Source organism: Sturnira hondurensis, unplaced genomic scaffold, assembly GCF_014824575.4.
Source record: "Sturnira hondurensis isolate 20B ecotype Veracruz unplaced genomic scaffold, ASM1482457v3 Scaffold0000780, whole genome shotgun sequence".
In the NCBI taxonomy this organism is placed as follows: domain Eukaryota; kingdom Metazoa; phylum Chordata; class Mammalia; order Chiroptera; family Phyllostomidae; genus Sturnira; species Sturnira hondurensis.
In genome coordinates, this window is record NW_028073411.1 from 4163155 (window position 1) to 4190619 (window position 27465).

The 27465-nt window shown below is 48.6% G+C and overlaps 1 protein-coding gene across 1 annotated transcript in view; it reads left to right on the plus strand.

The window, feature by feature from the left end:
• SEL1L3 (SEL1L family member 3) overlaps positions 1-27465 on the plus strand; it is a 96531-nt gene that overhangs the window by 2147 nt on the left and 66919 nt on the right. The window contains exons 2-6 of the mRNA XM_037044782.1: positions 10530-11100; positions 22029-22155; positions 23809-23930; positions 24272-24387; positions 26875-26933. Coding sequence (XP_036900677.1) covers positions 10530-11100; positions 22029-22155; positions 23809-23930; positions 24272-24387; positions 26875-26933 — 995 coding nt within the window. The remainder of the gene's footprint in view (positions 1-10529; positions 11101-22028; positions 22156-23808; positions 23931-24271; positions 24388-26874; positions 26934-27465) is intronic.

Genomic DNA, 27465 nt, shown 5'->3' on the forward strand with positions numbered 1-27465 from the left:
GGACGAGATGGGTGTTGGAACCAACACAGAGAGGGAAATGTCAGTGCCTCCTGACTCTGTGTGCTCCCTTCAGAGGGACTTCAGGGATGCTGCTGTAAAAAAAGCTTCCACAGCCAGGAAAGCCGTTTTCCAACGGAATGAGAAGCTTTTGCAAAACCCAAGGAAGCAAAAGTGTGACTTGGAAGGTGGGCCTACCCCCAACCCCTACCCCACCAAGGTCTAGCCACTTGCTAGGGATTTTGCTCCAGAGGTATGTGCTACCCGAGGTGCTGACAACAGGTAAGGAAGGCTTCGTTGACCTTGGAGAGGTTTGGCCTGTGAATTGGGGGAATTGTAAACATCTGTCTGAAAAACATGAAACAGCCAAGAAGAAAATGATAATTGCATGCATTCTGCTCATCAAGGAGTTCTTCCCAGAGGAAGTGTGATCAGTCTGTGGAGGGGCGAGGGGGGGGGGCAGGCAAGTGGAGGGTAGAGGTTGAGCAGAGTAGCTAGGATCTCAGGAATATGTAGACAGACCCTAGAGGAAGAAAGTTGTCCCATAATTTGGAAGGCTAAATCATAACAGCGATCATAATAGTGCTAAGTTGTTTATATGCAGTATCTAATATTAACTTTAGCAATGACTGTCTGAGGCAGGAGCTATCATGATTCTCCTGAGGCTCAGAGAGGATAAGCGAGTTGTCCTGGGCCACACAGGTAGCTCACCCCTGAAACCCAAATCTGCCTATTCCAGGGCCCCAGTTCTCAGTCAGGCTAGCCAATTGCCTTCCGGATTTTGCTTCTTGTAACCCATTCCCCTCATGCATAGATGCATGGGCCATTAGCAAAGCTTTTGCAATTAGCAGCTACTGTGCAATTGGCCAGGATGTGAGGTCATGTCTAAAGTAACCTGAAATATACAAAGCAGGAAGCACAGGCCACAGAATAGAAGCAGGATGTTAAAGAGAAAGATTAAACCGGACATTATTTGCCATCCGTGATGGAGAGATAAGAGCGGGTCTTTATACAGACCAGAAGCAGCTGGTTGGCGAAGTTTAGCACTTGAGTTTGTATGAATGTGTGTCCAAGTGTAGAGCTGAGTGTGCCTGGGAATCTATTCCAAAGCCACTTTTCTGTGTTTTGGGGACCAATTCCCAATTTGTGTGGTCCCCACCGATCTCCTTGTTCACAGAGCTTTCCGAGAGCAGCTTTATGAACAGATGCCTATAAGCCCCTGCCCTCGTGGGAAGCATGCATCCTGGAGCCAGGGTCCAGGGACGATGGGCTCCTTCTCCATTGGCTGGGACAGAGTAACCTTCAGTCGCAGCCTAAGAATGGAACTGTGACTGTAGCTAGGATACTGCCAAAGCATGAATAATTGTGACGAGGCCTGAAAGATAAGTCACGGAGTGGTGCCAAGCAGATTTCTGAAAAGATGATCCTTGGTTCTAGCAGCTGCCAGAAAATTCTGAGGTCACCAAGGTCAAGATGCAGAGAGCCTCCCCAGAGAGGGTGAGGGCCTCAAAAGCAAAAGGCAATGAGATCGATTCCCCTGAGCTCACTGGTGCGGAGTGGCATGGTCCACGCAGGACTTGCTGTGCCCAACTGACCGCCCTCCTTGCCAGTCTCTTACATCATTAACTCTTACCTTCCTCCAGACTTGGCCAGAATGCCCTGAGGCTTCTCCAGCCCCATCTGTGACAATGGCACTCGTAGAAGGCAATTTTTGTCCCTCCTGAGCGCTGGTCTCAAAGATAAAATTTTTTTCTTAAATGAGACAACAAATCTCACACCATCTAGTGTTACCATGGGTCAGCTGTAGACGTTAGCCCTCGTTAGACAACGATGGACAAAGAAATAAGAGGACATCAGCAGTGCAGATGTCCACGAGGGTCATTGGCAGGTGGTGCAGTAACAGTCTTGTGTCCCAGTCTCTGTGCTGGCCATTGGTTATCTCTCTAGAAGTAGCCATGCGTGTCACACAGGGCCTGGAAGAGCGAAGCGGAGGGAAGGAGCCTCCGTTGTCCAGCTTGTGCGAGGGTCGTCGTGAACAGTCTGAAATGCAGAGACCACCCTTGGACTTCATGTCAACCACCAGCTGCCACGCTCATCCTGACCAGAGTTCCTAAAATCTCCCAAGCGATGGCATTTGCCTCTTGCCTTCTAGCCCTTCTGGTCTTGTTGGTAAAAGTGCAGTCATTGGCTGACCGGAAGACACGGAGAACTGAGGTATTTCATGGAGAAGATGGATAGACTCAAGTAGCCCGTAACGAACCTACAGTGGATTCAGTTACCCTGTTCCTTGGCGCATCCTGTTCCCCTGAGAAAGGAACTGAGGGGCAGGAGGGCTATGCAGCATGTGAGGAATGGCCGTGAAGGTTCTCTGACCTGGCAGCTCCTGACTCCCATCCTCACCCCAGAAAGAGCTGGGGAGGTGGCTGGGTGTGGTGTGTATGTTTGTGGAAACATCTTCCCTCCCCAGACACAGGCATAGTGACCCTGTAGAATTTTAGCCACCCCACCCCCTTTCAAGATGGGAGTGAGGAAAGCCTCGAGACTCCCTCACCCGGAGCCAGAAGGTGCTGAAGGTGTAGCGGTCAGCACGTGAGTCGAGGGTGTCCTTTGGGGTGTTTCTGGGAGGCAAGAGGAACACCGTGGCTGACTTTGGAGTTAGCAGATGTGGATTTGAATTTCTGCTTCTGCTGGTTGACCTTGGGCAAGTTACTCACCCTCTCTAAATCCATTTCGTTTCCTCAGCTGGAATTCTCTGTCCCTCCCAGGGCTGTTGTGAGGATTAGGTTTGAAGGGAGACATTCGATGAAGTTGTGTGTGACAGGACGAGGTTAAACCTGAGTGGGGACCACCACACCCGCCCCAATGCCCAGCACACAAGAGCTACTCACAGAAACCAAACCAGTCTAAACCATAGTTAGCCTGATATGATTTGAGTTCAAAAGAAATAGCATATCAAACCACATTAAAGAGGGGAGAGGATCCCGCTCAGTAGGAGTATTGATCGTCACTGTGATAGTGTGTCCCTAGCCAGCTCTCAGGTCTGGGAAGGCGTACTTGGTGACTCGGAAATGTTTCCCAAGGCAGATCTCGATTTTCGAAAGTCTGTATTGACATCATCGCCCATTCTGCTTAATTGCATGCTTTGTTGACGTAAACAAAATTTTTGCTTATTTCTAGTCAGCAGAAATTGGAAAAGTGGGCCTTTTAAGCCAATCCAATTACCCTTTTGCCCTGTGGAAAGTTTGATCCAGCCACCTTGGTGGGAAAGACCTCATGAGCCAAGGTTTTGGAGGGGACGAATGGGGCAGAATGGGCAGGAGTGAGAACAGTCGGTGATTTGAGGTTTGTGTACCAGACGTACATGTGTAAGTGTGAATGAACTTCCCACAGTAAGATGTGAATGATTTAAGATTGTTCAGTCTCTGTCTCTTCCTTAGATCACAGAGGATCCTGTAGAGAAAAGAGCCAAGTTTCTCTCAACTCTTAAGAATAAAGGAGGGTATAGAGTTTCTTATTGATTTTGTTTAAAGGAATCAGATGCAGTCATCCTGAAAGAAGTTTAGGCAGTATTGATAGGTTTTTTTCCCTCCATCTGCAAAATATCTAAATTCATTTGTCTCTCAATTCCCAGGCTGAATGGAATGCATTGAGAGCTTCAGTTTTGGGTCTTTTTTCATGAACACGCATTAACTGACCCATTTCTTTCTGTCATAAAAAATTTCACTAAGTACCCAATTACACAAAGACAAAGGCATCTGTGTTTTGTGACTGTGTGTGATGCTGTCAGACTCAACTTTGATTAGGGCTGGCTTCTGGGCGAAACAGATGTTCGAGGGCCCGGCCATCTCTCAGAGCTCAGCCCCACTGTGTGCAGAGCAGATCAGGAGCTTCTGACGCATCTACGCGTCTGCCTAAAGGGTGTAACTTGAGGGCCACAGAAAGGTCGCCCTCCCCCTCAGATGCCTTGCTTACAGCTGCAGTGCATTTGGCCTTTGCACCTAAGGCATTGTCTCCACCGAGCTGGCATAGAAATGCCTGGATGTGGCATCACTGTAGCATTTTATCGTTATCCCATTAACATAAATGGACTTGCCAGATGAACAGCAGTCCAGTGGGGGTGGAGGGGGAAGACATTTTGAAGATTTACTTTGTGTTTTTGGTGTGGAGAAATGAAAAAGTTCTAGAAGGTAGGGTGGTTGTCTGAAGGTCTGGAGGGACTGGACACCGGGGAGAAGCCCACCCCATGTGGGCGTGGTGGGGGCCCGAGTGCTACCTTCCCTGACCTCACTCACGGTCCCCCACCTCAGCTCTGACCGCCAGGGGCCCAGCGAGATGCCCTCAGGAAAGGGCTTTTCCAAAGGAGATTGATGAGGCTGAGTGGAAAATAGAGAATTGGCGAGGCCCCCCTGCCCCCCACAGAAGAAGTTGTGAATGTCAGGAAAGAGTGTTAGGGGGACTCGCTGTTGGATCAAATCCTTTGGTTTATATGCAGGACCACTAGGGTACCTGGTAGAACTGCCCATGCCCAGTACTTCATTTCAGCAACAAACACCAAAAACCTGTGTGCCAATCCAGAGACCTAGCAGTGACTATGCCATGGATGCTGACCTCATAATTTGTAAACAAAGGAATGTTTGGGTGATTTTTAGCTTATGTTAATGCAACCCGGCATGTGAAAATACCTATGAAGGCTGGACCGGTGTCATGCCTGTAGCTGTAACTCTTCAGGTTAATTGCCTTGTTTTCCTGGCAGGAAACAGCTCACAACCACACACATGATTTGATCCAGGAAGTCAGCTTCAGCTTAATCAATATTTAGAGTGTGATGTGTTGATAATCGATGTTGGTTTTGTACATAACAGAGGTAGCCACAACTCACAGTGAAGCAGCTGCCCACTGGCTCGGCGCCAACCACGAGATGCCAACTACACGGCATAGGCGCCCAAAGGACCGCAGCTGGCCGCGCCTTCTCCAGGGGTTTCGACCAGCCAGCTTCCTTGGGGCCAGGACACCTGTCACGCTCAGAAAACGCTGCCCAGCCCTTGGGGTCTCTTTTCCCTCCCACCCTAGCTGCCACTCGTGTTTCTCCCACTTCTCAAATCATCTTTCTCAGTCCAGGCAATTAGATCTCATGGAGATCTAGTTTCTCATCCTGCTTAGATCTTTCTGGAAAGAAACAATAGCAAGATGTCGTCACCACCACCAGGGAAGCTTAGCAAAATAACAAATCAAGCCCCATCAACTGTGCATGTTTGAGATTAGACCTAATTGGGTCATTCATCTCATTTCTCCTGTATGATCATTCCTTGAAAAAGTGTGCCTTCGGTCACTTTTGTTCTTCAAAACTCTCTCGAAGAGAGAACAAAAGTTTGAAAAGCTAGAACGGTGGTGGGCAGACTGTGGCCAGTCCAACGGGCCAGTCCAACGGGCCAGCTGCCTGTTTTTGTAGGTAAGCAAAGTTGTACCGGGCGACAACCAAGCTCAGCCACTCACGAGCTGTGGGCGGCTCCCCTCGATGCCACAGCCGGGGTGAGCAGTTGTGATGGACGCCAAGTGGCCCCAAAACCCGAAACCTTCACCACGCAGTTCCTTTTTACAGGAGAACGGCTGACCTCAAGTCTGGAACAGTGCCGTCCCATAGAAACTTGGTGTGAGCCGCAAATGCAAGCCACGTATGCAATTTCAAACTTTCTTATAGCAACGTAAAAAAAAGTATACTGAAAAAGGTGGAATTAATGTTACTAATATGTTTTACTTAACTCGCTGAATCCTGATATCATTTCAGCATGTACTTGGTATAAAAATCATTAATGAGATTCTCCCCATCTTTTGTTATATAGTTTGTGAAGTCCAGTGCGTATTTTACACTTTCAACACACCTCAGTGTGGGCCAGCCATGTTCCGAGTGCTTAACGGGCCTCCTGGCCACCGGATCGGATTGCATATAAATAGAGCGCGTAAACTTAGGTTTACTTTTACTGCACTTTGAAGCAGGGGAAAATAAAATAACCTTCATATAAGCCTATGGGGGTTCCTTTCAAACAATTTCAAGTGAAGGCCTTGAGGAGGGTGTGCAGTCAGGTGTCCTGTGCCTTCTCCGTTCCCTCCTGTCCCTGCCAACCTTTGCCACGAGGAGCTGAGTTCTGGAAGGTGGTGGGCCGTCCAGCCAACTGAGACCACGCTCAGCACACGGCGCTTACTAACGTGGAGAAGCGGGCTGGTGCATTTTTAGCACTAAGATGTAAAATATTGAACACGATGATTATGAACCACGCTTTGCAGTGAAATCGAGTGAAATCAAATAGCCTTTCCCCCAGCATCCCAGTTTTCACGGGCGTTCCTAGCATCAGCAATAAAAACATGATTAAAAAAAAATCAAAGTGGAGAACTGGGCCCCGGTGAGTTTTTAAGGTATCCTGTACATGGAAAGAATGAGGAAGAGGTTTTGAGTCATTCTTGGAAAAAGAACACAATGTGATATGTGAGATGCCACAGTGCGCCCTGGACTCTGCTCCCTGTTGTCTCACTCACTAAGCAAATGTTTCCTTCCTGTGAAACCCAGTAAGGGAGGCGTCAAGGCTTTTAGAATAAGGTGTGCCCGCCGCCCTTCCGCCGAGCTCTGGTCCAGCCTCCACCAGCACCAGCTTCTCTGGCTTCTGCGAACCTCTGCCGTGGGCGCAGCCAGCTGGATTCCCCTTTAGAGATGAAGTCCACACCTCGGCACATCTGCCGAGTGAATAGACCTCTGCTCGTGGACGAGTGCTGTGTGCAGCTCTCCCCATGGGAAAGCGGGAGTCAGCCTGCAGTTCTCAGGCAGCCACGAAATGGCAAGTCTTCAGTCTGGCTGCTGTGTGCTGTCGGGTGGGGAGCTTGGGAGCGGGGCCTGAGGAGGGGAGCTGGGCTTTGGAGCCGGCTACTGCTGCAGCAGCGGCTGGGGCGTGTTCGAGGCTGCCACCCTCTTGGTTGCCATTTCATTGTCTGAACCGTGGGGTGGGCTGGCTCACCACTCAGGGCTCATCCACTCTAACACTCTCCACTTCTAAATAGGAGATTATTTTATATTCCTCCCCCCCATCCCTTGTAATTTGGAAGTATAAATGAGGACATGAAACAATCCAACCTCTCCCTGAGGGGGTGGACAGTTTGGACTTTACGTATTTCTTCCCCCGGGTGTCCTATCACTGGTCATTGTTCTCCCTCTGTGGTGTAGAGAAACTGTATTTTCCCTGCTTATTTTTTTAGGACTGAGGTTTCCCTCCCTGCCCCATTTTGGGGGCATATTTATGTTGTACAAAATTCAAAAGTTAAGTAGGGATGGCTAGGGCAGGTCTTTCTCTTACTGTGACTCCTGGTCACCTTACCTTCTCCAGGTGGCCATCCAGTGCTCTGTGCACTTAGGGAAATGTGTGTCTATTTCTTCTTCTTTTTAAACCCAAGGGGTCCTTCTGAACTCTGAAGTTTGGGGGTGGAGGTTGGACGGCCCTCCCATCGCCTCCGCATGAAGAGCTGCTTTGTGTCCGCCGCCGTATTGGGCTCCACGAGCAGACACACGGTGATTTATCTCCCCAGCCCCGTCTCGGCAGGCATTTGAGTTTTCCATCCTTTGCTCTTATAACCAGTGCTGCAGTGAAAAGCTGTATGTACCCGCCTTTGCACAAATTCGAGTATATTTGTAGGGTAGAGCCATAGAAGAGGAATCGTTGGGACAGAGGTTTGCTGGTACTGCCTGATCGTGGAGACCACTCCCGCCGGCAGGGCATCAGGGGCCGTGCTTCCCTACTTCTGGCTGGGACCACGTGTTTATCGGGCTTTTTGATGTCTGTGACTCTGCCAGGTTCAGGACGGCGTCTCAGGATAGTTCCAATGGGCATTTCTCTTACTGCGAGTGCAGATTTACTTACCAGTAAACTCTGTCGCTTGCTCCTTTTCTTGATCCTCAGCTTTACTGCTCATTGACTTTGTCAGTGCTTTGAAACAGGAACACGATCCCTGTTTACAGGGACTTTTGTTGATTCCTCTCGGTCAGGCGAGTAAAAGTCAGCCTTGTGTGGGTGGGCATTCAGTGTCCTCCAGAACCAGGACCTGCCCTATTTCAACCTCATCTTCTTACGTCCTTCCGCGTATTTTATCTCCTTTCTATTCTCCGGCCAAACCAAGCTCTTTGCTTCCCCCCCGCGGTGGGTCTGCATTTTCCTGCCTTCTTGCTCCTGCTGAGGCTGTTCACTTGCAGCGTCTCTGCTTTGCTTTTCCACTTAAAGAACTTCTCTTCATCCCTCAAAGCCCAAGTGAAATACCGTTCCTTCCATGGCACCTGTCCTCGGTGCCCCAGTCAGAGTTACTCTCACCTGGGGCTGTGCTCCCACAGGGCTGGTTTCTAGTTAAAGGTTCTGGCATTTGGGAACCCAATTCCTGGGTACCCGTCTCCCTGCCTTTGCAACCTTGGCTTCTCCTAAACCAGAGGGGAGGAAAGGATTCTTTATGTCTCCCTTCTTTGGAGAAGACGGCAGTGACCTTTTGCAAAAAAAAATTTGTTGGGTAAAAGTATTTCTAGAGTAACATTTTACCATTTAACCATGCTCAGTGTACAGCTCAGTGACATTAAAGTGCATTCACAGGGCTGTGCGACCATCACCCCCGCCTCCAGGCTCTCTCCTCTCACAAAACCGAAACTGTGCGCCTGGTAACAGTCGCTCCTCTTTCCCCCCTTCCCCCAGCTCCCGGCAACCACCGAGCTGCTTTCTGGGTCTGTGACTGTAACTCCTCTCAGGACCTCGCATAAGTGGAATCATGCAGAATTTATTCTTTGTGACTAACTTATTGCCGTTAGGAGAGTGTCTTCAAAGTTCATCCAGTTGTAGCGTGTGTCAGAACTTCCTTTTTAAGGCTGACTGATGTCCCGTCGTGTGTACAGACCCATCTGTTTATCCATTTCTCCGCTGATGGGCTCTGGGTTGGTTCTCCCTCTCCGCTATTATGAACGGTGCTGCTCGGAACATGGGTGTCCGTCTACGAGCATGTCTCTTGGAGCCCCTGCTTTTGGGGAGAGTACACCCAGAAGTGGAGTTGCTGATTATATGGTAATTGTTGTTTAATTTTTTGCAGAACCGCTGTACCATTTCCCACAGCGGTTGCCTGTTTTTCATTCCCACCAGCAGTGCACAGGGTTCACTTTTCTCCATCCTCTGCAACACTTGTTATTTTGTTTGTCTGTTGGTACAGTAGCCATACTCACGGGTGTGCAGTGGTCCCAAGTAACCTTTTTGCGACTGTGCTTTGATGCCTGAATCACAAAGTCAGATTTAGGAGCTCTCTTAGCACCCATACGTCATGCTCGGAACAGTGCCTTGACTTCACGACCAGACTTTACAGATTTTTTTCTGGAACCCATGTCCACACGGAGGTGACTTGGTCATTTAGAGAACTAGATAAATAAACAGGCAAATGAAATCTTTCTTGGCACAGGTTGCGCCATCCATGACAAAAAAACCAGACCACACAGTCTGTGGTCCCAGCCTGCCTGTGCCCGATCTGGAGCAACAGAAGCCTCCTGCTGGTCCATCCATCGAGCAGGCTTGTTTTGGCTCAGGACTTACCGGAGAAAATGAGGCCCGGCTGGCATCCCTGTCATGTTCCCTCTCGGGTGCACTTTGACCTCCTCTCCCACCCTCTCTGATTTGGCCGCTCTCCGGCGGCGTTTGAAGTCAGGACAATAGTTTGGAAATGTCTGAAGCTGCATTGTTCTCTCTTTCACTCAAAGGCAGATTCACTGTGACTGGTTCTGTTATGAACTAGCTCCTCCATTTGGAAACCAGCTCTGGAGCAACTGCCACATTGTTTCAAAGTCACGTTCTGATCAGCAGATGCTACTGAGTCTGGGGAGAGAGTTAATGTGGCCTAATCTCCATTTGTGTGTGTGTGTGTTGGTTTTTCTCCAATTGTTCGGTAGTGGTTTCCACACCCTTTATCTTCTACATTTGCCACTTTATGGAGGTGGATTTTTCTTATCCCAGGAAAATCATGATTCATGTAGCTATTAATGTGATAATTTTTAAAAAACATTTTATTTATTTTTAGAGAGAGGAAGGGAGAAAGAGAGGGGGAGACACAATGATGCACGAGAGATACACACATCAGCTGCCCCTCACACGCCCTCACCTGGGGACCTGGCCTGCGACTCAGGCCTGACTGGGAATCACACCCGTGACCTTTTGGTTTCCAAGCTGGCACTCAATCCACTGAGCCACACCAGCCAGGGCAATATGATAATTTTTTATCCTTTCCTGAGGACATGCCTATTGATTTTTAAAGAAAAGGGAAGGGAGGATGAGGGGGAGAGAAACATCAATGTGAGAGAGAAACATTGATTGGTTGCCTCGACCAGGGACTGAATCCACAACCCAGGTACGTGCCCCAATGAGAAATCAAACCCGCGACCTTTTGGTGTACAGGATGACGCTCCAACCGACAGAGCCACATTGGCCAGGGCAATATGGTAATTTTAAAACTTCCTATGTACGTTTTTTTCTTTTTAGAATTTTGTACCGTCTTGGGGCCGGCAGACCTCTCAGACGACGGCGGTGATGCCCGAAGCAGAGGAGAGCGTGGCTTACAAAGATTTCATCTACTTCACTGTCGCTGAAGGGAACGTGCACAACATTTCCGAAGTCTCTGTCGAGTATCTGTGCTCTCAGCCCTGTGTCGTCAGTTTGGAAGCTGTCGTCTCATCTGAGTTCAGAAGTAGCATTCCTGTGTACAAGAAAAGGTGGAAGAACGAGAAACATCTTCACACCAGCAGGACGCACCTCGTCCAGGTGAAGTTCCCGAGCATCATGGTGTACAGAGATGACTATTTCATCCGACACTCCATTTCCGTGTCCGTGGTGGTTCTCCGCGCCTGGATCACCCACACGTACCGGGGCGGCGGCGTGCCCGTGAAGTGGGACGAGAACTTGCTGCATGCTGTCGCAAAGAATTACACTCTGCTGAAGACAGTCCCTCCCTTTGAGCGCCCATTCAAAGACCACCAAGTGTGCCTTGAGTGGAACATGGATTACATTTGGAACCTGCAGGCAAACAAGATCCCCCAGTGTCCTCTTGAAACTGGTAGGTCACTCGCCTGGCCAGGCCCCTAATTCTCCTTCCTCCAGAGAGCCTGCACCGTCAGAGAGGGGCAGGACGATGTGCTTACATTAGCGGTGGAGGAGATAAGGAAGATGGAGCTTGTAATTTTGGACTTTGGGGATGAGAAGGGACAAGTAAAAAGGTGAGGAGAGGGGAAAGAGTCAGAGAGGACAGGACTGAAGGGAGGGACAGCGGGGCCACGAGAGGGGGACCTGCAGTGAGAGATTTGGGCTGCTTTAAGTTGCAAAGGCACGTGGAGGCCACTGAAAGAAACAGTGGGAAAGTCTTCCTCCCATCCCCCCTGAGAAATCCCTCCGACGTCAGTGTGAGGGCAGCATAGCTTCCTGGGCGACCAGACCCGCCTTCCACTGCTGCTCTTGTACTTTCTGTCTGACCGTGTAATTTTGGCACTCTCAGAGCCTCAGCTTCCCTCTCTGTCAAATGGGAATACCAAACAACAGTTCCCTCAGTGCGGTGTTGTCAGAACTGAATGACATGTAATTTGCTTAGCACACAGTCAGCACTCAGTGAAAAGTAGCCCTGATGATAGATGACCGAGTCCCAACCCTGCAGTTTATCCTCAGTGCCACGGGGTCACAGCCACTGAGGGAGCCCTATGGGAGGCTCCTGGCTCCTTCATCAGTCTCCCGTAGGCAGTGGGGGTGGAGTTATACGCACCTAGAAGAGGGGGTCTGGAGATCTCTGCGTCGGTGCCGGGGGCACCTTGCACTGTGGATGCTGAGCACCTGCTGGCTCTTCTCCCTGCCCCACAATGGGGAGCCGCTCTGGGCACACTCCCTGCAACCACCCAGCCCTGGTGGCATTTCCCAAGATGTGGCCCTGGGACACATGGCAGCAGACTCAGCCAGGACCCTTGTTGCAAATGCAAATTCTCAGGCCCCATCCATTAACTACTCAGTTGGGATCTGTAGGAGCAGGGCCCTGGAATCAGCATTTCCACAGTCCCACAACTGATGTACCCTAAAGTTTGAGAACCTCTGTACTAGGGGTGGGGCTGGTGGCACTTTGATCTAGAGTGATTGCGGTCTGACCGCCAGGCAGGCTTGATGGGCGGAGGATATCCATGGGCTTGCCACAGCAGACCCTGCCCCCGGAAGGGCCTGACACCTACCTCCTCATCTTCGAGGGGACTGGCTTGGGGCAAGGTGCCTTAAGGTCATGAGAGAACGTTGCCAGTGAGTATTTTCTGAATAGTCCTGCAACAGCCCCACATGTAATGAGGACTTAAAGCCTGTGCAACTACAAACTATATAGCCAGCCAGAAGCCACTTACGGTAGAATCAACACATCTGGCATTAAAAAAACTATTTTGAAATAATCATAGGTTCACAGGAAGTTGCAAAAATGGTAGCGAGTCCTGCATTATCTTCCCCCCAGAGTCCCCTCGTGACGGCTCGTCTTCCGTGAGTACGGCACCAAAACGGGGACACAAAAACGGGGACACCCGTGGGGAGCTGACACACAGCTCGACTGCAGGCTTCAGCCAGCGGCCACCAGCCTTTACAGGCACTTCCGGGCGTGCCTAGCGCTCTGTCCGGTTTCATCCCACATTTTGTTTCAGTAGCCGTGCTCGGTGTCTGGCTTGTCCCATGTTGGAGTGGCGCTTTAAGTAAGAGATACCCAGACGCAGAAGGCAAATTCCCTTCCTGCATGTGCGCGTTGGGGTGGGGGTGGGGTGGGTAATTACACGTCTGAAATTGCCGAGCTGCACACACTTCGGTGATCGCTGGGCCTCCCTCTGCCAGGCAGAAGCCCGCGCGGGCGTCCGTCTGGAATGCCGTCCACACACGGGGGCCTAATTTGTTCAGGAGGAGGAAGCACATAGCCTCAGTTTTGCTTTGCCTCCGATTTTGTCAGGGCTTAATGATTCCATTTCATGTCTGGCCGAGTCACATTCCTCGTTAAAGAACGGCTGAACTGCAAGCTGGAAGTTGTCGGATGAAGTCATTTACGAACTGGCCGAGTTCTTGCGACACCTGAACCTACCCTTGCAATGTCTTCTCTTTCTTGTCTTGTCCCTTCCCATGTTCACGGGGCCTGAGTGTTTCTCCCCACCTTCAGGCCATTACTTTTGGGGTGAGAACCAATGTAATACAAGCATAATGCGGAGGAAAACGTTTTCTGAGAGTCATCGTCGCTGAAGGTGGCCGGGAGCTTTGTGTCACCGCAACACCAGCTCCGCTGCGTGGCTGTGACTTGTTCCCTGTCCTTAAAAGGCAAATCAAAAGAGCGTCTGCAGCAGCTCCGTGAAAAGCATCTGCGACCTTTGTTCTTGTCATCGGCTGTGTGGTGGACAGGGGCCAGGCCTCTGGCTTGTTCTTCGCAGGGACTCTTGATGAAGCAGAGTCGAGTCAGAACAACAGGATGGCTGTAGGGAGCCGTGGGGGCGCCTTTCATGTCTGGTCGCAGCCTGCAGCCAGCCGTTTTCAGTGTCAAGTGTCTGGTGTCCTATGAGGGCTCTGCAACTGAACTGAGGGGCCACCTGATTTGCTTTCCTTTTCCTTTTCCTTTATGAAGAGAGCTGGCCAAAATCCTCGTGCACAGAGATGGTGTGGGTGCGGCCTGAGTGACCCTGCGCCAAAGGCTGAGGCTCGGCTCCCGAGGGGAGGGCTGTGTGTCCGTACACACACCCCTGCCGTGTATCTCCTTTGCTCGCACCTGTCCCGGGTCAGGCCGGGGGTCTGATTTTCAGTAGAAGTGCAGCAGACTTTTTGCCCAGTGCTGCTGTGCATACCTACTCCGGTCAGAAGTAGGCAGCCTCTCAGGACACATGTGTGCCCTGGCTCGGCCGCCTGCCCTCTGATGCTCCTGTTTCTGCCACATTCCTGGCACCTGTTCCTGTTGCATTCCAGGTGCATGGGCCATAGGTGGTCAGGCACGCCACACCTGCAACTCCACTTACTGCTGTGTGTTTCCTTGGGGGAGGGGACCAGGCCTTAGCTGTGGTCACACAGGCGTCTGCCTCATGGGTGAACTCACTGAGAGAATGAAATCACCCACCCACCGGTAACTGCAGGCTGGACAGACTGCTCTTCCTGGGAGGGGCTGGCTACTCCTCTTGCCTCCATCTCCAGACTAGTGCACGTGTTCAGTCACCTCTCCCTGAGTGTGTTGCTGTCATCTGGTCTAAGCCACTGTGGTCTCTGCACTCTGCCTGCAGGTGGCCTCCCAGCTGTGCCTCCCTGTCCCGCCAACACAGCAGCCATAGCAAGCAGGCGACATCACCTCCCGTGGGCAGTTACTCCCACAGGAGTTACAAAAGGTCAACCCGTGTCCCTTCTGTGGCCTGTGGAATCTGTCCCTGTCCCCCGCCCGGCTCTGTCTCCTGCTGTGCTCCTCTGGCCCACCTGATCTAGCCGCAGGAGCCTGTTTGCGTCTCCTTGAACGTCCCAAGTTCATTCCCACTTTGGGGTGTTTGTGTTCCTGCTCCCTCCTCCTGAGATTCTCCTCCCGGCTCACCTCTCACCCCTCGGCTCACCTCTCACCCCTCGTTCCTACCCCTGTGCCAATCTCACCTCATCGGGCACAACGGCCTGGACCACCTTACCTGAGGCAGCAGCCCCACGCCGGCCACCCCGCCCCATCGTTATCACCTTCATTTTCCTTCATAGCCTTAGTGCCGCTGAACATTGTTGTGAACTGTATTTAATTTTTTTTCCGGTTGAGTGTCTCCATCCTCACAATACAAGCTCCATAAGGCCAGGGTCCTGGTGTGTGCTGCTCCGGTGCCTAGCACAGCGCCCAGCACAGCGCCTGCACGCATCCGGGTGCAGTGACTGTTTGTCAGTTGAGGGAGGAGACTGAGGAATGAATGCCCTTAGCCAAGGGGCAAGGGCCTTTTTCTGTCTCATGCTTATGTGTGACCATCACACTGTGACAGCATCGTTAGGGAGCAAGTGGGGGTAGGCGGTGGCTGTGTGCCTTCCCTGGGGCGCGCTCTCTCTCTCTCTCTCTCTCTCTCTCTCTCTCATGCTCGCTCGCGCTCGCTCGCTCTCTCTCTCTCTCTCTCTGCAGTTTCCCAGGTAGAGCCCATCTGGGCTGTCCTGGCTAAGGCTGCAGCCACCCGGTCAGCGGGCCTCCTTTGCGCATGAGCTCACCTTCATCCTGTGCGCCTGCCCTTGTAGTCTGAGTCTCATCAGTTTGATTCCACACCCCTGTGCTTTGGCTGCACCAGGCCCTTTTACCTGGGTCACCTGCCGTCCCTGACTCCCGCTCCACTGCCACCTGCCTTGTCTTCCTGGTAGAATCATGCCCATGCTCAGTAGCCAGCTCCGATCTCAACCCTTCCCCAATGCCCCCTCAAGGCACCTCCCTCCCTCCCTCTCTCCCTCCCTCCCTCCCTTCCTTTCCTTCCTTCCTTTCTTCTCACAGTCAGAAATTAACTCTCCCCTTTGGTTGCCTCAGCCCTGTATTGTTACCCACCACCCCATATGGTGTGTGTCATGTTGAATTCAATTAAACAAAGGTTGTTCGAGCACCTACTGTGTACCAATTTCCTTACTAAATCTGGACACTCAGAGATGCAGACATTCACGATCCTTCCCTCGGTTTAGGAGGATATGCGAGAGGTAAATAAAGCTACCAGTACAAACAGTTACTTTCCATTACTGCCAGGCACTGTGCGAAGTGCTTTCAGTGGGTATCTAATTTAGATTTGCCTGGTGTTCTAGGTCATATTTACAGAAGAGGAAACTGACTCAGAGAGGTAGTGTAGCTTGTCTAAGGTCACACAGCTGTCCATGATGGAGCCGGGGTTTGAACCCAAGTAGTTTGGTTCCCAGATGCCACACTTAACTATTAGTCTACACTGTTGGGTGATGCCATTGGACTATTAATTTAATTCATTAGTTCATTGAATAACAGTTATTGAGTAGTCGTTATGTGTTCAGTGATTTGCTAGACTTCTTCACAGAGGAGGTGGCATTAGAACAGAGACTTGACGGATGAGTAGAGTTTTCATAGTCAGAAAAGGAACGGAGGGAAGGGCATCCAGGCAGAAGGGGAAGCACGAGCCACGGCACACAGAGGATGAGATGCCGCCTGATGGGGGCTCCATCGATGTGGGGGCTGGCAAAGAGGGTTCGTCTTGCCTGTGGACCCAGAGTGGTGGGTGTGATGTGGCCCCCTCGAGTGTGGTGTTGGGAAGGATTCTGAGGCTGCGTCTGTGCCTAGGAAGAGAGCCATGGGGATCTGTCCCCAGTGTCCACCGCGGGGTGGACATGTAGACGAGCGGCACCCGAGCTGTGCATTTTTCAGTTGGAATCCCAAGTGGGGGTTGGGCGAGTCGGGAAATCAGACTAGAAAGGCGGGTGCGGGCTCACCGAGGGGTGTTAAACATTCTGCCCTAGTGTTTCCCTCGGAGCGTTTTCCTAACCTTTCCTCCTAGTTCAGAACCCGGGGAACGTGGCAGTTTCCTTCTTCTCCTCTCTCTTCTCCTTTCACTGAAAATGTATTCTCATCTGGAGATCTATTGCATTGGAAGAATGATTTCTTAGAACAAAATTCCATTATAACAAACTAAGAAGATCAAGTCAAATATTGAAGCCAGATTACTGTCTTTGTGAAAATATCCGTTTATGCAGCAGGACTATTCAAATCAATGACATGACGATACTTTTTGTTATTATAAGAACCATGTATTTGGTACTTTTAGAAAAAAAAAAGTCTTAGTTCCTTTTCCCCCCAGTTAATCACATAGTCTGAATTTTTCTGTAAGAACACTAATTAATGTCTCGTCTCTGCCTTGCCCTTTGTGATCTTCAGAACCCTTTTCCCCATGCACATTGTCTCATTTAATCCTCGTAGTGTGCCCATGGGGAAGGGTATTGCTTCTCATCTTCTCTCTACGGAGGGGAAGCCTGCGCTCGCTCTGCTTGTTTAACTGGAGTCCGGGCTTCCTGATTCCGTCGACTTTGCTGTTTCAGTCTTGAACTGAAATATGCGAATACAGTCCTAACGCAGGTTCTAAATGAGAAGAGATACCCCCTTTTTTTTAAGTTGAAGCTTCTTTCTCTTAGAAGCAGGTGAACATCCATGGCAGCATCTCCATTCTGCACAGAATGCCGGAGAATGCTGCTCTCCTCTCTTTTAGCCAGAACAGTAATACGTGTTCCTGATTTAAACACCTCAGAGAGTGTAAAAGGGTTTGTTGCCTCCCACACCCCACCATACTCTTCCAGCGCCATTCCTGGAGGCACACTCAGTAACACTCGTTTCTTGTGTCTCCTTCCGGAAGTTTCTCTGCACCTGTAAAGGTTACGTCGGCGGCCCTTCTCCGCACATGCACACGGGAAGAGCACTGTAAGCTCCGTCCCACACTCCTTCACAGCACAGCAGAGACTCTTCTGTATCAGTACGTGCTGCACAACCTCACTCCTTTCGCCAGTAGGTAGATGGCCGCTTAGCATTCCCCTGCCCGACCGTCCATCGCGTAACTCGTATCCTGATGATGGCCGTGCAGGTCATTTTTAGTCCTTTACCATTCACATCAAGGTTTCCCCTCACACCCTTATACACGTGTCTTGGTACACACATGTAGGTATGTCTAGAGGAGAAAGTACTGGGAGTGGAGTTATTTTATTCCTAAGACTCCTCATCCTGAATATTTTGCAGACTGTCTTAGTCGCTCACTTGCCTGCCTGGCACCTTTTAGGGGGAAGTTCTATCCTGGATCCTGCTTACTAGGTAGGACAGTGTTTGTTCTCAGCCTGTGGCTTTAAGGAAAATAAAACCCCCGATCACCATGGTCTTTTTAATGTTCTGTGTTTGGAAAACATATTGAGTTGCCTGCGCTCCAGCGTTCCTTCTCCAGGTTGGAAAATCTGAGCATATTGTCCTCTGGGTTCTGTTTATAGATTTATAGTCACAGTTATTCCTTGCAATAAGACTATGTCTAACTTCTCCGCAAATGGGTTGAGGATCTCAGCTACATTATCGCGAAGCGTTTGACGCACGTCGGAGTGGGGCTTGATGACGTGGAAACCGGCCCTTACGCAGAGCAGGTCTGTGTCACGGCTCTGACCCCTCTGCTGAACTGGACAGTGGGCTGTGGAACCCTCCCAGCCATGTCACTCAAGGGTGATGTTCAAAGTACCTAACAACCAGAAAGGGGTAGGGGTGGGGGGGTGAGACTCCGTCAGTGTCCCCAAGTGCTAGCCCTAGTGCTCCGCTAGGGTGGGTGGTGGGCGGTGGGCGGTGCCCTGGAGGTCCAAGGCCGCACCAATCATCTAACCAATGTGGGCGTATTTTGGTTTTTAACAAGCAGTGTGGCGTCACAGGGGCATGCCCAGTGGATACCTGCCCTAGCCCTCAGGGAAGCCTTGAGACGGGTGATGAGGTTTAAGAAAAAGCCCATTGGTCCACAGAGGGAGTCCCAGTTGGAGTCATACCCGGGTCTATTATTAGCTATAGAACCTTCAACGACACTTAACACTTCTCTTGTCTCCAAAGAAAAGAGCTTGCGCTGCATGATATCTAATGCCAATTCTTGCTCCAAAAGTGGAGGAAATAAAACAAAACGCTCAGGGGTGTGAGAGCAGAACCTGAACTTTTTCCCTGGCATTTTATGTTTATGCCATAATGATGCCTTTTTCTTATCTAACTTCCTCATTCTGGAAAGGCCGAAGAAACGGACTTAAGGGAAGGACTGGAAAGACTATCATTTGGCCTAGATAGCACAGGCATGTTATGGAATTGTAGGACGGGTTGGGCCGAAGAGAGGTTCAGATCCTGACTTGGCCACAACGATACTCATTTGTGAGTTTATTCATTCACTCACTCACTAAATCTTTCTGGAGCCTCTCTCGAGTGCCGGGCACTGTTCTGGGCTTTGGGAATGGACAATAAGTAATGTCCCTGCTCTCTGGAGAGTATATTCTGGAGGAAATTGGGCAAGCCAGTTTACATTTACCTCTTTGGACCTTAGGTTTCCTGCCTGTGAATTCATTTTTTTTTTTAGATTTTGTTGAAGGGAGGGAGAAAAAGAGAGAGAAACATCAATGTGAGAGAGAAGTATCTATTGCTTGCCTTTCACACATGCCCCAACCAGGACTGAACCCGCAACCCAGGCATGTTCCCTGACTGGGAATTGAACCAGAGGCCTTTTTCTTTGCAGAATGATGCCCCACCAACAGAACCACACCAGTCAGGGCCTGCCTGTGACTTCTTTCCTGGTGACCGACACTGGTTGATGTTCCCCATTCCAGTGCCTGGGAGAGCCATTGCTACCAAATTACAGCACTCCGGGCAGCCACAGTCAGTTACTAGAAAATAAGCTCTATGTTTTCCCAGGCTAGATGAATTCGGAAGTCCTTTTCCTCCCATAAAATTTCATTTTCATTAATTATTTCTAATTAACTGTAAAAACCGTAGTAGTGAGGGACAATTGCAATAGAACTCCCAAACATAGAACTCTTGAAGCTACAGAATTTACAGGAAAACCACCATCACTTTGGTTTTGTCCGTGACGGAAGGGTCTATGTCCTTGTAAAACGATTTTAGGTATTTGGGTTCTCCCTCCACTCTCCTTTGCTGCGAGTTCTCCTGCTCAGCCTGCTTTACTTTTGATCCCCAAAGAAGGGAGAGGCTCGCCAGCACTCACTTTTCCTTCCTTTCCCTTTGGAAGTCTCCTTTGTGAAGGACTCCTCCCTTTCCAGGAGTCAGGTCAGGGAGCATCGAATCCTGCTCGTTCTGATAACCGCTTCTGATACACACGGGATAACTCAATGCCACTCACTGGCAGCGGGCCTCCCGGGAAGGCTGGGCGCTGCCGAGGCCATCTCATCCGGCCTGCTCCACTCAACACTGTGGAGGGCTGATCTCAGCCTCTCGGCGGTTTTGTTTTCCTTCCGGATTCCAAAGACACACCTGCTGTACCATCATTTGCAGCCCTCCCTCCTCACGCCCATTACAGGCCAGCAAGTCCAATGTACCCCAACTGGGCTCAAGGTATAAAGAAAAAAAGTTTTGAAGTGTTTCTGTTGGAAGGGATAACTCCGCCCTTTGGGGTTTCGAATGCATCTCTACATAACAAAACAGGTAGATTTGTGGGCACTGGGGACATTTGGCTCACTTAATTCTATTCACTATACACACCAAAGTCTGAGATTATAAAAACTTTGCTCCTCCAATTTCTAAGTGATAATGAACCAGAGGTACCTCTCTCTATAATAAAGTATTTTTTTTCTCATAGAGAAACGAGAGCTGGGGCCTTCAGCACCCCAGGCTGAGCCTCCCATAATTTATACCTTAGTGGCTCTTGGTAACCTGCATAGAAACCAACCCTTCCGTCTCCAAGGAGCCCAGGGAAATAGATTGTTTCTGCCATTTAGGCGTGGACATTTAAACCGAGGAGCATGTAAAAAATGTTTTTTAAGATTATATAGTTTTATTTTTAGAGGAGAAGGGAGAGAGAAAGACAGAGAGAGAAACATCAATGTATGGTTGCCTCTCACATGCTCCCTACTGGGGACCTGGCCCAGGACCCTGGCATGTGCCCTGACTAGGAATCAAACAGGTGATCCTTTGGTTCACAGGCCAGCATTCAGTCCACTGTGCCACACAAGCCTGGGCAACCAAGGAGCATTTTAAAGAAAGAGAAAAGTGATTTTTATTACTAGGTTGAGTTCAGTGAATTCCTTTCTCTTTGAGGGGAGGGAGACGTAGGAAATAAGAAATTGACGTTAGCCTTGTTTAATGCAATAGGTATTAAACATAGATGAAATAACTGTTCTCCCTTTAAAATTTGTTAGGGACACCCTCTTTCCTGGAGCCACAGAATTCTCCCACATTTGCAAAGTAAAATGGAAAGCTCTCTCTCTAATTTTAAGGAGTATGGTTGGTAATATTTGCATATACTAAATATGGTGTTGAGTATATTAGGAAAGTCTACACAGAAGAAGAAAAAGCCCTGCAATTTTAAGAGCATGGATTCTGAAGCCAAACTGCTTGAGTTTGAACCCAAGCTCTTCCTCTTATTATACAACCTCCTCTAAAACTTAGTTTTTTTCATCTATGAAGTGGGGATAATAATAGACCCCCATCTTTTAGATTGTGGTGAAATTAAATGAGATTTTTTTTCCTGAAATGTGCTTAGCATACTGCCTGGGCACAGTCTAAATATTAAGTAAATATTAGTTCTTATTTTGGAAGCTGTCCTTACATGTCTTCATCTGGAAGCCGGGGATAATAGTGAGGATGAGATGAATTTGTGTACATTTTTACATTCAGGCACTGTTTTGCAGCAGCGTGGACCGTGGTGCGTGCTACTCCAGGGTTTGCTTACCCTCATGACACAAGTTCAAAATGCTTTTCTGAACGTTGGAAGGCAGCGTGGAAAATGGTTGGGCACCGAGAAGGGGAGCTCGACCCGTGCCCGCGGGCTCTACCACTTATTAGCTGGGTGACCTTAGGCGAGTTGCTTTCCCTCTCCACATCTCACACTTCTTTGTAGGGACGAATAACAGAATCTACCTTATGGGGTTGCTATGAAAACGAATGGGAAGGTCCTGGCTGGCGTAGCTCAGTGGATTGAGTGTGGGCCTGCGAACCACACGACCGCGGTTCGATTCCCAGTCAGGGCACATGCCTGGGCTGCAGGCCAGTTCCCAGCAGGGGACTCACGAGAGGCAACCATACATTGATGTTTCTCTCCTTCTCTCCTTCCCTTCCCCTCTAAAGATTAAAAAAAAAAAAACTGAATGGGGATGGCCCTGGAAAGGGCTCAGCCGGGGTGCCTGGCAGACGCATGCATTCTGTATCTTGGTAAGATCTGCACACCGAGTCCTTTCAGTGTTGGAAGGGACCTCAGCAGAGGGTTCCGGGAGGAATGCGATTTGGGGAGCAGTGCTTTTCCACAGATCATTGAAAGGCCAGTGTCTTGTTGTTCGCAGACGCGGTCACCCTCCTGGGCTTTCTCTATGCCTCCAGTGGAGAGAACACAGGCATTGTGAAGACGTTGCCGAGGTTTCGGAACCGTGAGCTGGAGGCCACCCGACGCCAGCGGATAGACTACCCTGTGTAAGAATGGGCAGATGGTGGGGCAGGTGGGGACATGCTGTGGGTTTTTGTTTTTTTTTAATCTGAGGATCAGAGCAGGCTGGTGGATTCCTTTAACAGGACAAACCTTTTGTCATTGGTTTTGAAAAAAAACATTGAGACCTATGTGGCTTAGGCAGAATTTGTGGGCCCAAACACCTCACAGCGTTCTTGAATTATTCTTGCACTTAGCAATCCTCAACTTGCCTTGGACTTTCCTCGTCACAGCCCCAGGAAAGACAGGAGGCAGGGGCAAGGCGTTGGGGCCTGAGGCCCTGGCAGGGCTGCAAATGCAGCCAGCCACAGCAAGCCCAGACTGCAGGCTTTGTCCTGCCGTTTCTGTCTTAGTAGCATGGGTGAGCTGCTGGAAGCTCACCACTTCTGATCTTCGTTGATTTCAGCAAAACCCAGATATATGTATTTTTTCCCTTTCTGCCGAATTAAAGATGCTAAAAGCAGTTCCTGGTGCACCTCAGACTGGATGGATTTAGCAGAGTGATTTAATTCTTCCCAGGCTGCTGGCTGTAGAAAGATCTTGAGTCATTTTACTGAGCGTATGTTCTTGCTAAGCTTCCTTGTAATAACTTATCTTCATGAGCTTGCTCAGCTGGGTGGGTCAGGAGGGAGCTGTGTGGCACCATCTGTCTGCGTATCTTACCACTGGTTTGGAGGCCACATTACAAAACCCAGAATATTCTAAAGAACTTATTTGGTTAAATCCCCAAAGAACCTGAGGTCACTGGCCCCATAACCCCAACTGTGAATTGGTTACTGGGGTGATGGAAAGCACTCTGTGCATTTGTTTTGACCTTGATTGCTCTCTCATGTGCACGGTGTGGTTACGCCCAGTGCCTCATCTCTGAGCTGCTGGTCACTCACCCAATGTGGGACACCAAGCAAGTGCTCAGCAAGTATTTGCTGAGTGATTGGTGGATCTTATATCTTGGCTAAATCTGTCCTACTTAAGTTGATGACCGTGACTTTATTCCCCCTCCACAAATCACAGATACACAAAAGCTTTTTTCCAACTAAAATAGCCCCAGCCCAGAAATGGAACAATTAGATTAGTTGTTCCATATCGGTCAGCCAGAACTGTGATGTGCAACCTAATATATGCCTTAAAATAGTGTATATGTGTCCCAGTTAGTGTACAGTGAAGCCATTTGCAGATTATGACATCTTTTCTACCTTATGCTTTTATCTTTGAAAGAAACAAAATTGCTCAAAAAGCCCTAATTATGTTTTTTCTTTTAATCACCAAAATTAGAATAGCTTCTTATCAAATCACCTCTTATTAAACTCCAGCTTTTCATTCTGTGTCTGGCTTTATAAGCCTTCATCAGGAACTTGAACGGCAGGCCCATGAGATTCTCACAGGGCACAGAAACAGACTTTTAGGTGCGAGCTAGAGTGTCTGCTAGTTTTGTACAATGGTGCTTAGCTCCTGTCTGTTCCAGTTACTATAACTACCTTTGTCTCAAAGATCAAGCTGTGCGAGCTGATCTCCCATGATGAACACGAAGCCATGCTCATCCCTTCATTGGGAAGAAAGCAATTTACTTGGTCATTGTTAAGTATAATTACCTGTTCTTGGATGATATCAATCTGCAGAATTTTTTCCCCTCACTCTTCTAGGTTCACTGTTTCATTGTGGCTTTATTTACTCCATTATTGCAAGGCCAATCTCTGCGGGATTCTGTACTTCGTGGATGCTAATGAGATGTACGGCACACCGTCTGTATTTCTTACCGAAGAGGGTAAGTGTAAAACAGAATCTTAAAACAATATCTCGTCATTTTCATATGCTCTTTCTCTGGGCAACTCTGTCTGTCTAGAATAATGAAAATACTGTCAACGTGGCAGTTTAGCTAGGGTGATGGTTTTCAAATGTGGTCTTCAGGTGAAACTTTTTTCCCGAAGCTTAAAACAACTGTCTTCTTTACAAAGGAATGCATTGGTGTGATTTTTTTCTTGCTTTGCTTTGTTTTGTTTAAAGAAGAAGGAACATAGGCTTAGTCCGATAGCTCCTTAGGACAGTGGTTGCAAAGGAGTAGCTAGTTCATTCACGCCTGGGTATTTTTTGTCATTTTCATTTTAGGCCTCTTGCATATTCAGATGCATCTTGTCAAAGGAGAAGACCTTGCTGTGAAAACTAAATTCACCCTGCCTTTGAAGGAGTGGTTTCGCCTGGATATCTCGTTCAACGGAGGCCAGGTATCTGTGGCCCCCCCACCCACCCACCGCAATCAACCACGCCAGTGCCATCGCTTAAAGTTCGCACCGCTGAAAAGCCAGGGAGCAAGCAAATCTCTAAAAACAAATTTGTGGTAAATGATGAACTCTTTACAGCGATACACTTTTCCAATCAAACTTTTATAGATGGAAGTTTAAATCATAAGAATCCTATTCCATTTAATTGGCTTTTATAGTGCTTCTTTTGACCATATTGTGAGTGAGTAAATAAAATAGCCAGCTATATAGCTACAGTTGTCTGCAGAACTCAGTGCTTTTCCCCTGGCGGGATAGGCTTTGCAGAGATAAATGGTAAAACAACATCAGCCAGGTTTGTATAGTGCTATCGAGCTACAACTTTTATTTTTTCAGAAAATTTATTAGTTGAGTCGAGAAGTGGTTTGACTGTGTTTGGCAGTTGAAACAATTGCTTCTGTTTGGCATAAATGGGCAAATAATAATTAACAAACCCTAGTGCCTATCCTGGTGGGACGGAGGGTCTTTATCTACTTGGCACTATAAAACACTCTGCGTAACTGTTTCCAACTGTCATAATGCAGATTGTATGGATGATGGCAAATCTGTTGTTACAATGAAAGGCAATTCCATCTTTCAGTCTACGAGATGTCAGTATGCTACTTTTCTTCTGGTGACTTCATTTGCTCATCAGCTTTTCTTATTGATTTGTGACATTCCGGCTGTAAAACTGGAAGAGGTGTCTTGTTCGTCCTGTGTTTTATTAGATAATACACAGACTTCCCTGGGAGGCCAAGTTTTATCACATTTCCTTTTTCTGAAGAGAAAGGAACTCAGGTCAGTCCCTGTTGCTTTCCCGAGAAGAGTCTGCAATGGTGGCCAGGATCGTTGGTACGTTAGTTTGTTTCTTCAATGATGTGAGGTGACGTGGCTGTGGTCCCTGTTTCAGTTGCTTATATATGTGACAATTACGGTGGCATTCTAGCTTGGTTGCTGCTTTTCTCCTACAAAGGTCAGCTTCTCTGTGTCACTTAGACAGGTGTGAGGTCGTCAGAGCAAATCCAGGTCGTGTTTTGCTCCTGCTGTATGCAAGGCACTGTGCTCAAGGAGCTTATAGACTATTTAGGGAATTAACAGTAAGCAGGTGAAGGGATGTCCTAGGGTGAGCTTCACTGCCAAACAATTCATGGGGATCAGAGGAGAGAGACAGTGCTCCATCCTGGGATGCTGGAGGGGCAGCACTGAGGTGGAGCAGAGAGTGGGGAGCATGTCAGCACAGCACTGGGGGGAGAGCGTAAACCAGTCTGGCCAGAGTAGAAACGTGCAGGCTGCAGGACACTAATTAAAGGAAAAACTGTCTTCAGGGCTGGAATGTGGAAACTCTTGAATATCGTGGAATTTAGATTTCTACTTGCAACGCAGAAGGGCCTCCTGGAAGCTTCTGGAGCAGAAGAATTGTAAATCAAAGTAGTTCTTTAATTAAAGAGAGGAATTCAATGGCAGAGCACGTGATCTGATCAAGCAGGAGAGAAGAATTACGCAGACCAGATGGGATAGAAAGAAAAAAGGTTTTTTTTTTTTTCATTCCATCTGGTCTGCCTAAAAAATATAGGTCCCAGAACAATACCTAATTGTTTTTCTACACAAAATCCACCTCTGAGATGGGACTGCCATATTCATTGCTTTGACTAAATGGACAAATTGACCCGAAGTGAATGGTTGGTTTAGAGAAACAACTGGTTTGAGCCATTTTCTTCCTACAGTGTGTGGCTGAACTGGGTTGGCATCTCCGGGTTAGTTCGCCTTTCATGGACACAGCGGTGTAGACGTGTCTTTGAGAACCTGGCTGTCCAGCACGTGCTCGGTCAGCCCTGGCCCTGGGCTGGCCCTGGGAGAATGACAAGAGCCCCTTAACGCCAGGAGTTTGTGTCTTAATCCAAGACACCGAGAAGGTGTGTTGTCTCATCAGTTGTGGGACAACTGATGACAGCTGACAACATCCAGGACAGAAACGTCGTCACCATGGAAAGGACAGTGACGCCGCTTCACAGTGGTTAGGGAAAGAATAGTGGGAAGCACTAGTTTGTGGAGGAAATTCGGTGCCAGTCCTGTTTTCCCCGCTACGGCTTTCGTGGAATTCAAGCGAAATTTCAGAAACTCCTTGTATCTGACACACTTCCTTGTCCCTCTGTGCAACAAGCTCTGAAGCACCGAGTGAATCTACCAAATGAAACTTTGGCTTGTAGTTTGGAAATATCCGACACCCACTGGGCAAAACTGCTTTAGAGGTCTTTTTACCACAACTCATTTGGAGAAACTGTACTTACTAAATGGTAAAATACCGACAGGGTTAGTAAAGTGTTAAATTTCTTTTTGCCGGAACTGATCAAGCCAAAGACTCTGCAGCGCATTTTGGGTAACTGATGCCCAGGACTGTTTTTATGAGGTGGGCGTGGAGGCGTAAGTGATTCTTGTCTCTCTCTCCCACCGTAGATAGTGGTGACCGCCAGCACTGGACAGGGTTTGGAAAGCTACCACAATCAGACCATTAGGTAAGTGTGATCTTTCTTCCAATTCAAAATGTTGCTGCGTGAGGGTTAAGGAATCTTCACACCTTAGCCCTCACCCCTAACGTTATTCCCACACCTCCTCATTCAGCTTTTCCAAGCATGTGCTAGTAGGCATGCCTTTACGTGGTCTTTGTACTTTTTTGTTCCTTTTTACTATCTACAAACTCACCTGTTTCCCCCCACAACGTTTTTTCTAAGCAAGAGAAAAATACTCCTCTTTCCAGATCTCATTGTAAATTCTTTCTTTCATGGCACTTTGTATAACTCATTTTCTTTGCAAATTATCCTCTACAAAGGATTCTCAAAAAATAAATCAAAATATTAATGTTGTTTATTGAGAATGGTTGGTAACTTGGCCTAGTATAAAACATAAAAGCAGACAGTCTTCATATTTATGTTCATAATCTAAATTTGAAATGTAAGCAACTATTGATATTCGGTGTAACTTTTCATCTTTATAGAACTATTCCTACAAGAGGTACAGAAACTGAGAATTGGGTCCCTTGCCTTGTAT